This window comes from Indicator indicator, chromosome 9 (assembly GCF_027791375.1).
Source record: "Indicator indicator isolate 239-I01 chromosome 9, UM_Iind_1.1, whole genome shotgun sequence".
Taxonomy (NCBI): Eukaryota; Metazoa; Chordata; class Aves; order Piciformes; family Indicatoridae; genus Indicator; species Indicator indicator.
In genome coordinates this window covers 32,420,272-32,433,708 of record NC_072018.1, presented here as the reverse complement: position 1 = coordinate 32,433,708, position 13,437 = coordinate 32,420,272, and the positions used below count along the sequence as shown (strand labels likewise).

At 52.0% G+C, this 13,437-nt stretch overlaps 1 protein-coding gene across 1 annotated transcript; it reads right to left on the bottom strand.

Moving 5' to 3' along the window:
* Nucleotides 1-830: 830 nt before the first annotated feature.
* MCM3 (minichromosome maintenance complex component 3) lies at nt 831-12,903 on the bottom strand. Its single transcript, XM_054383555.1, has 17 exons — nt 12,829-12,903; nt 11,543-11,655; nt 10,452-10,660; nt 10,024-10,154; nt 9,570-9,808; nt 8,882-8,990; nt 8,068-8,221; nt 7,390-7,521; nt 5,662-5,870; nt 4,270-4,444; nt 3,960-4,086; nt 3,317-3,467; nt 3,026-3,166; nt 2,717-2,823; nt 1,674-1,756; nt 1,266-1,341; nt 831-1,029 (listed from the first exon to the last, which is right to left on the bottom strand). Exons 1-17 carry the CDS (start codon nt 12,901-12,903, stop codon nt 831-833), a joined length of 2,430 nt encoding a protein of 809 aa, XP_054239530.1.
* Between the last annotated feature and the right edge of the window lie 534 nt (nt 12,904-13,437).

Sequence of the window (13,437 nt, the reverse complement as noted above, 5' to 3'; positions counted from 1 at the left end):
GCTCAGCCAGCAGGACATACAGGGGATGCACGGTCTCTGGCCCCAGTGGCTTTGACCTTTAAGGTTTCCTCCCATTTGTTCCATTAAAATTCATACAGGCACTGAAGCCAGGAGCAGCTGGAGACCAAACCCATCTGTGCCAGAGCCAACAGCTCTGAGCATCCCAGGCCCTTCCCAGCCACCTGGGGCCAAAACTCCCAGCAGAGCTGTGAAATCTGGAAGTCAAGCTGACCCACAGGTGATGGAGCAGGTCAGGCTACACTTTACCCTCCATCAGCAGGAATCATCCTCCATAAGGTGGGTAGGAGCTGGGGAAGAGGCTGGTCACAAAAAGGACAGGCATTATGTAGCTTTACTTGAGACAAGCAGCTCTAGGCTGTGTAAGTGGGGAAAAAGAAAGGGGACAAATAAAAGCTTCACTACTAATAGTGGAGGTCCCATTGCTTCTTACCATGACTGCTACTGGATTTTGGGTCCCTGCATCCAGATCTCTTTATTCAAAGGCTGCAACTCTTACCACCAAAGCTAAAACCAACACATTAAGAACACTGATCATGTGCACTGAAGTTTCGACTTTTGGCTCCTTGCAGGAACAAACCTCTTCCTGAATACTCCAGTTTGAAGACAGCAAAAGGATGAGAGTTTCCAGAGCTCCTGGCTTTTTTGTTTTACTGCCAGCAATGTACAGCAAGGAAGAACTGTAAAGTGCTCAGACTTGAGCTCCCCAAAGTTCAGCTCAGCCAGATGAAGCATTCAGGAGAAAATTAAAGGCAAACACACAATCTCCAGACTGAGAGTCCATGAGAACTTAGGCTTTTCCACCCAGATGTTTAGATTAAGAAGACAATGTCATCAGACACCATGATCTGGTTGTCATCTTGCATGTGTGCCAGTGCCATCTTTACTTCAGCCAGAGAGAAGGGTTCAGGGTTGTCACGGTTGATGGACTCCATCACGTTCTTCAGACCCACAGACTGGGCATGGGAAGTTTTGAAGACCTCCAGGAGGGCAGCCTTGAATGCTTTCAACCTGGTCAGGCAAACAAGAAGTAATTCCCCTCAGAGCCCACACAAGACCTTCCCTCTTCCATCCCAGCCCAGGATGCCTCAACCCTTCCCCATTCCAGAAGCAGCATCCAACAGGAGAGCTGAAAGCAGAGCAGGAGCACTCAGCACAGACACACCTCCAGCATCAGAAAACAGATTGGACCCAGCAGGGTGGGGTAGGACATGCACAAACAGACACCTCCTCCAGGCCCTGCTCACCTTGGTTCAGCCAACTCCGTCTTCTTCGCTTCGCCAGCAGCTGAGGCTTCTGGAGTCTTGGGAGTGTGTGCCTGGACTGGAGCAGAAAGAAGAGTTGCCTTCAAGTTGCCAAGAGCAAAAGCACTTGGCCTGAGGATGGGGTGGGTGATGCCAAATTCCCTCCCAACATTGTTACTTCTGCAGCAGTTTGGAAGCGGATGGAAAAAGGTTAATCAGCCGTAAGAATTCTCCTGTCCCACTTGGCCACGGGGGGTCACTAACCTTGCTTTGGAGTGGTGGGTGATGCCACACAATACCAGGGACCTCGAGTGACCCCAAACCATCACTGCTCCCCAGGAGCACAGACCCACCAGGACAGAAAGAAGCAGCACCCTCAAGAGCAAGGTGACACAAATTCAAGAGACCTACCCTCCGGCATCTCCTCCTCAGCATCACTGAAGTCATAGGGATCATATGAGTCTCCCTCCCCTTCTGTGCGTGCCTTCTTTCTCCTGATTAGGGAAAAAGAGGTCACCTCTGCTCCAGATGAACTGCAGAGCTCAGGAGCCCCTCAACCCTTAGCTCCTGGAGATGTCTGGCCAGACCCTCAGAGGGTACCTGCAGCTCACAGGTAAGCCAACTTCAGCCACAGATCCCTGTGCACGTCATGGGATCCCCAAGCCGGTATCAGATCCAAGGGTTGTGGCTGACATAGCCACACAAAGGTTTGGATTGGAAGGGATATTCAATGATCATCTAGTTCAACCCCTCTAACACAGGCAGGGGTATCTTTCACTACATCAGGTTGCTCCAAGCCCCATTCAACCTGCCCTTGATGACTTTCAACAATGGAGTACCTACAACTTCCCTAGGCAACCTGTTCCAGTGTCACACTGCCCTTATTTTTTTTAACTTCTGACTAATTTAAATCTACCCTTCAGGTGGGATCCCACCAGAGTGGAGCAGAGAGACAGAATCCCCTCTTTTGACCTCCTGGCCACATTGCTTTGGCTACACAGCCCAGGATACAGTAGGCTTTATGGGCTGAGTCTACATTGCCAGCTCGTGCCCAGCTTTTCACCCACCAGTACCCCCAAGTCCTTCTCCACAGGGCTGCTCTCCACCCCTTCACCTCCAGCCTGGATTAATAGCAAGGATGGCCCTGCTCATGTGCAGCACCTTGAAGTTGGCCTTGTTGAGCCTTATGAGGCTTGCACAGATCCCTGAGGGACACCACTCACTACTAATCTCCATTTGGACACCAGGTCCATGACTGCAGCTCTTTGGACATGGTCCCAAAGCCAGTTCCTTACCCATGAAATAATCACATCCCTCTACTGCAAATTGGGAGAGATGATAACCCCTAAGAGGTTGAGCAAAACATGGAATTCTTCCCAAGGCCAGCACTGTCTGAACCTCAAGAGACTGTTGCCCTTGCATGACATCCTCCCCTCCCTTGCTCTGGCTCCTACCTCCTCATCCTGCGCCCCTCCTTGGGCTGTGACTGCTCATCCTCCTCCTTCTCAGTCTCAGAGTCCTCCTCTGCCCGCTTTTTGCGCTTCTTCTCCTTCTCCAGCACCTGTGTAGCAAAGACAGGATGGACTGAAAACCCTTTTCCACTCAAGCTGCTTTTAAGGGACCAACTCCAAGAGACCCAAGATCTCACCATGGTGGCCTCATCCCACACTATTACCAGGAAAGGACCCAATCTGCAGCCCACTGTGCTTAGCCTGCACCAAGCTCAAGGACCCTCTGAGTAGTGAGGGACACCCTTCCCCTACCTTTTTGAAGTAGGCAAACTGCACCAGCTCCACAGCTGCCTCTGCATCCTGCAAATCAATTGTCTTGTTCATCCTGGCCTTGGCGTGGGCCGTGGAGAGGCGGATCAGGGTCTCCAGGGTACGAGCCGTGATGGGGGACGTCTGGTAGGGAACGGAGAGAAGTGGTTCTACGAGGCTGACACTTACCATGGCATCCCAACAGGGGTGGAAAACACCTGTAAGGGATGAGGGGAGCCCTGTGCCTCAGTTTCCCTCCTCCTGGCCCAAGAGGGAGCTGCTCTCAGGCCTTACCCTGGCGACGTCTGAGTTCATCTCACTCTGGCTGCGCAGGCGTGAGTACTCCTCCGCTATGTAGCTCGCTGACTCCTGGGTCAAGACAGGCTTGATCATCTTGGCTACGTGGATGTACTTCCTCATGAACTCCATGCTGACAACCTTCTCCCTGCAGGGAATGGATGCTATGATTCTATGATACACAAAGGTTTGCTGAAGTGGGCTTCCTGCTTTTTGCCCTTAGTGGGTGTCTGGGCATGTGGGGAATTCATAGCTTCCTAGAATACCAGGTTGGAAGAGACCTCAAGGATCATCTAGTCCAACCTTTCTGGGTAAGAATATAGCCAAAATGAGATGGCCCAGCATCCTGTCAAGCTGGGCCTTGAAAGTGTCTAATGTAGGGGAATCCACCACCTCCCCGGGCAGTTTATTCCAAAGGCTAAAAAAAATTCAGCTCCAGGAGGTATTCCCCACCTGCCCCACATGAGAAATCAAGCCCAGAGGAGGGCTCCCTTGGCATCCTGCCCACATACCTCCCTGTGGACCACACAGGTTATTGCTAGCACCACCAGTCAGCCACTGCCTGGGTTAATTACTCAAGCCAAACCCGCCAACTGGAAACCCCCACACAGCTCCAGGGAATGTGGAAGGAAGGACTCACTTGCGGCGGTTGGGCCCATGCAGGAGGTCATCATGCTTCTCATACACTTGGAGCTCCTGCTCCTCCTCCTGAGCAAAGTCAGGGTCGTCCGTAGCCAGGATATCCACGGCACTGCCCAGAGGCATGGCTGGAGAGGGAAGGGTCACAGAGAATGGGGCTTTCAGCTTCTGAAGCAACTCCCAAGAGCCATCAAAAGCAGTCTCCAACAAAGCCATGGATGCTGAGCCCAAAGAGCTGCCACCACGAGGTGACACTCACCAAGAAAGGCCAGGACTGAGCAGCAAGGAGGCTGTTGGTGCAGGCAACTCACCATCCCCATCCTGCTCGTTGGGGTTGCGGTAACGGTGCATGCGCAGGACGTGGTCTGAGATCTCCCTGTCCTGGTCAGGGTCCATCTGGTCCAGCACAATGAAGAGCAGGTCGAAGCGGGACAGCAAGGAGTCTTGCAGGCCTATGTTCTCCATGGGTGTCTTATACTGGTCATACTACAATAAGATAGTGTAAGGGGTCACAGACTTGGGCTAGCCTTGGCTGCCAAGGACACCAGCAGGGCCTCCTCAGACCAGGCCTTAAAGGATGGATGCCCAGACAGCTGGACACCACACTAAACCCAGTCTGCAGCAGCAATAAGCCAAGCAGAAGCACAAGTTAGGGTCTCCCAGAGTGAGGAAGCCAAAAAGAGAGGAAGTTAGTTTATCCTACTAGCTTATGTTTGTTATCACAGAATCAACCAGGTTGGAAAAGACCTCAGAGATCATCAAGCCCAACGTATTACCCAACACCACCTGACAACTAAACCATGGCTCCAAGTGCCACATCCAATCTTTTTTGAACACCTCCAGGGATGGTGATTCCACCACTTCCCTGGGCAGCCCATTCCATGGCCAAATACTCTTTCTGTGAAGAGCTTTCTCCTCACCTCAAGCCTAAACTTCTCCTGGTGCAGCTTGAGACTGTGTCCTCTTGTTCTGTCACTATCTATCCAATGGGATTGTTTAGAATTTATCATTATTTTCCTTTTTTACATCCAATGGTGATTTATTTACGTTCTACCACTTTCTGTTCAAGATCTGTGGAAAATTTTCCAAGCACAGCCTGAAACTACCACACTCCTCCATCAAAACAGCTCCCAACATCCCTCACTGTGGAGGGGACAAGGAACTGCCACGTGGTAGCTTTAGGCTATGCCTTTAAATATTTTCCACAGATCTTGAAGAGAAGGTAGTAGAACATAAAATAAATCACTACTGAGTGTAAGAAGGAAAATAATGATAGTTCTAAACAATCCCATTGGAGAGATAAGGGACTTAAACTAGTTGTACAAAAACAATCTCTCTCTTCTCACCTCTTTGCTCTGGGAGATACTAACTTTGTGCTTCTGCTGGCTTCTGCTTAACTTTGGCTGCATTGTTTTGGCTAAGTTCTAATATCTCTCTGCTCTTTCACTTGTGCCTTTGCATACAGGGGGGTAGGAAAGGAGGCAGGGAAAGGCGAAGCCATTAGCAGCATCCCTGCTCTTTGACCAGGGGGGTCCTTGTGCTGTTCATTAATGGTAAGTATCTGCTATAGTGTCTATTTTGTACATATATTCATTGCATTCCATTGCAGATTGTAGTTTTGCTTTGTAAACACAGCTGTCATTTGCTTCCAGCCCGCTGGGGAGGGCTGTGGAATTTCCAACCCAGCACCCACCGGCACTCACCCGGCCATAGACGGGGTTGGCGGCAGCCAGGACGCTGCAGCGGGAGTTGAGGCGGGCGTGGATGCCAGCCTTGGCGATGGTGACGCGGCCCTGCTCCATCACCTCGTGGATGGCCGTGCGGTCGATGTCGGACATCTTGTCGAACTCGTCGATGCACACCACCCCCCGGTCGGCCAACACCATGGCCCCCGCTTCCAGGCGCCGCTCACCTGGGGTGGGGTAGGGCGGGAGGGAGAGATCAACCACCCTTCTAACCACCCTTCTCCTGCCTCAGGCTCACACAGAATCACAGAATCAGCCAGGTTGGAAGAGACCTCCAAGATCATCAAGTCAAACCGATCACCCAACCCTAACTAATCAACCAGACCATGGCACTAAGTGCCTCATCCAGGCTCTTCTTAAACACCTCCAGGGATGTTGACCCCACCACCTCCCTGGGCAGCCCATTCCCATGGGCAATCTCTCTTTCTGGGAAGAACTTCTTTCTCAGTTCAAGCCTAAACTTTCCCCTGCACAGCTTGAGACTGTGTCCTCTTGTTCTGGTGCTGGTTGCCTGGGAGAAGAGATCAACCCCCACCTGGTTACAACCTCCCTTCAAGTACTTGTAGACAGCAATAAGGTCTCCTCTTCTCCAAGCTAAACAACCCCAGCTCCCTCAGCCACTCCTCACAGGGCTTGTGCTCCAGACCCCTCTCCAGCTTTGTTGCCCTTCTCTGGACATGTTCAAGCAACTCAACTTCTTGAACTGAGGAGGCTCAGAACTGGACACAGTACTCAAGGTGTGGCCTAACCAGTGCTGAGTACAGGGGCAGAATGACTTCCCTGCTCCTGCTGGCCACCCTGACATCCCCCTCTGCCATATCATCAACCTTGCAACTAGGATAAGCGTCAGAGAGCAGCAGCACCCTTCAGGGCTGCCCACCTCCACCAAAAGGGTAGTCAAGCCCTGGAACAGGTGGCCCAGGGAAGTGGTGGTACCACCATCCCTGGAAGGATTTAAAAAGAGGTGTAGATGTGGTGCTGAGGGGACACGGTTTAGTGGTGCAAATGGCTGTTCTAACTTCATGCTTGAACTCGATGACCTTAAAGGCCCTCTTCAACCTTGATTCTATGACATGGTTTAGTGGTGGACTTGGCAGTGTTGGGTTTATGGCTGGACTCAATGATCCTAAAGGTGTTTTCCAACCTAAACAATTCTATGATTCTATCTCCTACCCAACCTGAGAGCCAAAGTGGGACATTTAGGATGAGGAGCAAGTTCATGAAGAAGACAACAAGAACTGGGCTGCTGCTAGGCCTCACATGGGGTGCACCAAAGAGAAGAGTAAACAAGACTACCACCTAACAGAAGTGGAGACAATACCCCTAAACACCACTGTTGCTGCTAAAAAGCTTTTGGATGCAGCAAGTCCTGTATCACTGCAGAATGAACAGCAGGAAAAGGAACACATTTTTCACAGTAAGGGTTGTGAGACACTGGCACAAGTTGCCCAGAGAGGTGATAGAAGCCACCCCCCTGGAAACATTCCAGGTCAGGTTGGATAGGGATCTGAGCAACCTGCTCTAGTGAGATTGTCCCCACTCACTGCATGAGAGTTGAACTAGATGACTTTTAAAGATCCTTTCCAACGCAGACCATTCTAGGATTCTATGATCCTGCAGAGTATCTCTCAGGTGTTAACAGGCAGCCCTCTGACAGCTCCCACCAGGAACCAGCCTGCTCCTCACCAGTTTCTTGGTCAGTGGTGACAGCAGCAGTCAGGCCAACACCAGAGGAGCCTCTGCCAGTGGTGGGGATGGCGCGGGGCGCGGTGTGGAGCACATACCGCAGCAGCTGAGACTTGGCAACAGAAGGGTCTCCTGAAATGGAGAAGACCACGTTTAGCAACTGCACATCACCTGGATACTAACTGTGCACCACCTGGATACTGTGTCCTGTCTGGGGCTCCTCAGTGCAGGGGCAAGTGAGAAGGAAAAGGGGACAGAAGTGGGGCTGTTCAGCCTTCAGAAAAGAAAGTGATCAAATGATCTTGCCTTCTTCAATGACTCAGTGAGAGAAAACAGAGAAGATGGAGCTAGAGTTTCAAGAGATGCATGATGATGATAGGACCAGAGGTAATGGGGACAATTTGGAACACAGGAAATCGCAGTTGGAAGGCAGAAGAAAAAAAAAAAAATCTCCTTGAGGGTGGGTCAAACATTGGGACAGTGGCCCACAAAGGTCATGGGATCCCATCCAGGTGTTCAAAACCAACTGGACAAGTCCCAGAGCAACATGATCCACATGCTTGGATCAGAGGAGATCCCATCTAACCTCAATTACACAAACCAAGCCCAGAACAATGCTCCTTCATCTCATCCCCCAACACTATCAGCTGAGGGTGCCTCTGCTCAGCTTTCCCAGACCTATCAGCAAGATGTTGATGTCTCCTCGGATGCGGCTCCCATTCTCCAGGATCTTCTCCACCCCTCCAAGCAGCAAGCAGAGAATGGCCTTTTTGATGTACTCATGCCCATGGATGCTGGGAGCCAGGGATCTTGCCAGCTGGTCAAAGATATCCTAAGGCAGAAGAGGCAAAGCACAGCCCATCAGATGGACTGTAGTAAGTCAGGTCAAGGAGAAACACTTCAGAAGTCCATTTCAGCACACACAAAAAAGTAGCTTATTCCTATTACAGAACCACAGGGATGGAAATCATTTAGAAAAGAGAAGACCCTTGGCTAGAGTTTTCTTCCAATGGGGTTCTGAAGTCCCAGTCCACCCTGTCACAGTCATCCAAGCAAGCACTGGAAGCAGCAGCCCCTGTGAGAGCAAAGCTTTCTCCTCACCACACTATGAAGTACAGATCTGAGCATCAGACCAGGCTGGGGCAGACCTCAATACCTCATTCTGTTTTGGGGTCTGAAGGGGGAGATGCTTCTTCTGCAGAGGAAACTCCTCTAGCAACCAGCTGACACAACATGGCCAGATCTCTGTCTTGACACCTGTGCAGAGCTGCCAGCAGGCAGAAAGGAGCAACACAACCCCCAGGATCAGATCAAAGCATAAGCAGAAAACGAAAAGGACATGCATGGTAAATCCAGCAACATCACTGAGAGGGTTGAAGAGTTCCTCACAACCCAGCAAGGCGTCTCCTTAGGCACATGCTAAGCCTTAAAGCTGCTCTAGCTGCAACCTCATGATCCCATAGAAGTCTTCCAGATATAAAGACTTCAGTACCTTGGAGTGACTCTTGCTGAACCTCTTGATCTTGGCCACATCAGCAGCAGAGTAGAGAGGCCGAACGTCTTTGCTCATCTGCTTCACGTAGCAGGCAATGAGAATTGTCCTGGAGAAGGAACCAGGGGAGTTTTAGGTTATTAGGAAAAAAAAAATCTTCACCAAAAGCCCTGGAACAGGCTGCCCAGGGAAATGGTGGAGTCACCATCCCTGGAAATACTTAAAAGATGTGTAAATATGGTGCTGAAGGACATGGCTTAGTGGTGGAATTGGCTGTTCTAAGCTAACGCCTTCATGACCTCAAAGGCCTTCTCCACCTCAGTTCTATGATTCTAAGGCAGACAGCCACAATCAGGTCCACAAAGCCCACAGAGCCTACAGGTCACAACACCACAACAGAAACCACAGGGTGGTCATCCTTTGCTCTACACAAAGTCCTGGAGCAGGCTGGAAAGCTCCAAGAGCTGTAGCCCCATCTATCCAACTGCACTGGGTCATCAGTGGAGCATCTTTAAGAGCATCCAGCCTCCTCTTCACAAAAGCTGGAGCTCACAGCTACGCACTGATGCTAAAGAGCAAGGTACAAGCCAATGTCCAGCTCTGTGACGGCCACTTGCCTACCCTAGATCTCATCTTCCAGAGATATGACCTGGTGGGAGGGCTGAAGTCAAGACAAAAGAAGGCTCACCTGAAAGTCCCTGAAGTGTAACCCCCCTTCTTTCCTGGCAGGCAGCGGTAAGTCCCCACCACCTGGATGCGGTCCCCAGGCTTCACCTTGTCCACCAGGTCATCATCCAGAACGACATCCACCGAGCGTGGCAGCTGCCCTGCTGGTGCCTTCTCAGGCATCTCCTGAATGGTGATGGTCTGATGGTCCTTGTAGACTGAGAGGCCAAACTCTGTCTCCAAGGGGTTATTCTCTTCATCCTAGAGGAATCCCAACAAAAAGCCTTAGCACCTTTCAGGAGGACAGGGAGAAGAAGGGGGTCAGCGGAGCAGTGGGAAGACAGACTGCATTGCCCAGCATGCAGCAGACAGCTGGCCAGGGTTATCAGGACTGACAGGGACTGGAGTTCACCAGATCCACAGTCTAAAGCTGCCAACACCCATCGCTGCTGGTACATTAGGCTATTTCACCTCACCTTTGTAGGGTAGACAGAGCTGGATGGGAAAGCATCCAGGGAAGTCATGTCTGTGTAGCGGCGCTCAATAGTCTTCTTAGTAGCTGGGCAGTAATGGACACTCCGGACCACCTTTGGACGAACCAGAGAGCCTGAAGTTGGAGGAAAGATAAGTTAGGGGCAGGAATGGCCCACCCCTCTGTCAGCAGTCCCCCAGCAAGGTCTCCAAAGCTGAACTGCAATTAGGACACAACCTGCTGTGAACCACGGCCAGGATTTGTTGGGTTCAGAGATCATTCCAATACTCAAGACCTTCTACCAAGTCCCCTGATCCCTTTGCCCAGGCTGACAGGATGTACCATAGCTCCTGGTGGATTATATGCCCGCCACAGAAAACACCTGGACCCACCCCCTTTGCTCAAAGCCCCTGGGTCTTCCCCTGGGCTCACATTTTGTCACGATGCCTTCCACACAGACAATGCAGCTGAGGAAACAAGCTGTCAGCGTCCGTGGTGACACGTGCTTGGAGCCAAAGCTGCCTTCCAGCCCAATGTAGAAGTCCTCATACTGCTTGGCGTAGGTAGCGTCAACAGAGGCAACAAAATCCTTCAGAGCACGCTGGAAGGCAATCATCTCCTCAAAGGCATTGGTCAAGAGCCTGCAACGGAGGTGACAATGCAGATTAGCGCCTTCTGCCCTCCTCCTCAACATCTTCCCATGCCTTCATGCACTCACCAAATTCACAAGAAGCAAAAGACGAAAAACTCAAAGCTCAGCACAGCTCTGTGTCAGGTCCACTACTACCAACAGCCAAGAGCTGAACAAACCCAACCACATGTGAAAAACCTCACATGTTCCAGTGCAGACTGGAAAGCTTGGCCCAAAATACTCTCAAACATCCTTAGAAAGGAGATGATTTATATTACACAATCAACCTCAGCTTGATGCAGAAGGTTTTTGGCACATGATGGGTTTGCAAGCTTGGAAGGGATGAATGAACATCACAGAATCACAGAATCAACCAGGTTGGAAAAGACCTTTGAGATCATCAAGTCCAACGTATCACCCAACACCATCTAATCAACTAAACCATGTCACTAATTGCCTCATCCAGTCTTACTTTAAACACTTCCAGGGACAGTGACCCCACCACCTCCCTGGGCAGTACATTCCACTGGCCAATCTCTCTTTCTGTGAAGAATTTCTTCCTAACATTCAGCCTAAACCTCCCCTGGCACAGCTTGAGAGACTGTGTCCTCTTGTTCTGTCACTGATGGCCTGGGAGAAGAGATCAACCCCCACCTGGCTACAACCTCCCTTCAGGTAGTTGTAGACAGCAATGAAGTCTCCCCTGAGCCTCCTCTTCTCCAGGATAACATCATGGGGGATAACATCAGCTCTACCCTTTTATATAGGCCTCGGTACACAGGAGAAGATTTGGCCTTTCTTTGGCACAAAGAACCTGCAAAACCTGGGCTGGACCTCTAAGAACCCACCTAGGGCACGGTGCTACAGGAGAACCCTGCTGCCCCACACCAACCTGTTGGCCCTCTTCTCGTTCTTCCTGCGCAGGTCGTTGATGTTGACGAGGAGGCGATACTGATTGTCACTGATCATGTCCCGCACTTTGCTGTGGTACACCCCTTGATCCTCCTGCAAGAAAGGGTGGGGGAAATAACACCCAAAATCAATCACACAGACAGTGGGATCAGCTGCTCCCCCAGCAAGTTTGCAGGTGACACCAAGATGAACAGTGCAGTTGGCACACCAGAGAAGTGAGAATTGGGCTTGCATGAACCTCCGGAGGTTCAACAAGGCCAAGTGCTGGGTCCTGCACCACTCTCGGGATCAATACAGGCTGGGGGATGAAGGGATGAAGAGCAGTCCTGTGGAGGAATTGGGGGCATTGGTGGATGAACAGCTGGATATAAGACAACAATGTGCACTCACAGCCTACAAGCCAACCACATCCTGGCCTGCACCCAAAACAATGTGGCCAGCAGGTCAAAGCAGGGGATTCTGCCCCTCTACTTCAGTCTAATGAACCCCCACCTGCAGTGCTGTGTCCAGCTCTGGGGTCCTCAGCACAAGACATGGACCTGTTGGAGCGGGTCAAGCAGAGGCCACGAAAAGTGACTGAGGGGCTGGAACCCCTCTGCTGAGGGGACAGGCTGAGAAAGTTGGGGTTGTTCAGCCCCTGGAGAAAAGAAAGCTCCAGGGAGACCTTATTGTGGCCTTTCAGTACCTAAAGGAGGTCAATAAGAAAGCTGGAGAGGGACTTTCTACAAGGGCATGTAATGATAGAGCAATGGGAGATAGCTTTAAACTAAAAAGGGGGAAATTTAGACTAGTTGTTAAGGTAGCTTAATGTCTTCAACTCGGGGCAGACTCAGACTAGATAGGAGGAATTAATTTTTTATGCTAAAGGTGCTGAAACACTGACACGGGTTGCCCAGAGAGGCAGCAGATGGAAGCTGGAAGCATTTAACATCAAGTTGGATGGGGATCTGAGCAGCCTGCTCTAGTTGAAGATGTCCCTACTGACTGCAAGGGGGCTGGACTGGATGACCTTATTTAAATCCCCTTCTAAACCAAAACACTCTGTGATCCTATGAATTCGTAAAGGTCTGAGGCTCAAGGCGCCGGTTCCTGCAGCGCTCGATTCCTTTTAGTCCTTTTAGTCCCACCGACCAAGTTGGGGGGGGGGGTAGGGGGAGGGAGTAGCGGGGACGGCTACAGGGACCGGTTGCTACCCAACCCCGGAGAGCACGGGACGCGGCTTACTCAGCCCCTGTCTCTCCAGTGCAGCCCCGCTCCCCGCCTCACCTCATCGTCCAGGAAATCGAGGTAGTCGCGCTGCGCCTCACGCAGCTCCGCATCCTCTAGCACGCCCGCCGCCATGCTGCGCTCGCTCGGAGAGGCCGAGAAGACCGCGCAGGGACCAGTGCTGCGAGAGCGAAGGCGGGTGGGAGCCGGCCTAGCCCCGGCAGCGCCCGCTGTCCGAGCCGAGCCGAGCCGAGCCGAGCCGAGCCGAGCCGATTGGAGCCGAGCCGAACCTTGCAGCCGCCGCGCTCCCGCTTGGCGCCAAACCGGTACCTTTCCCGCCACCGAGCGGGAGTTCCGCCTTCTACCCGCCCCTCGGCGTTTCTCATTGTTCGGCACCGCGCCGTGCCATCCAATGGGCTGCGAAAGCGTTCGCGGGAATGACGGGCAAGAGCTTCTCCCTATCAGCCGCCGGGGGGGCGGGGGATCGGGGGATCCGCGCTCCTCTGTCCCTGCCCGCGGTCCTGCGGCCTGCAGTCCCGGCCGGGTCCTTGGAGCGGCCTGCGGGGTCTGCGGATCGTCCCCGAGAGTTGAAGGCCCTCAAGGGGCTGAGAAGCGGGACCGGGGGATTTCGGAGGGGCGAGGATCCATGCGCCTCAGGGCCCAGAGGGT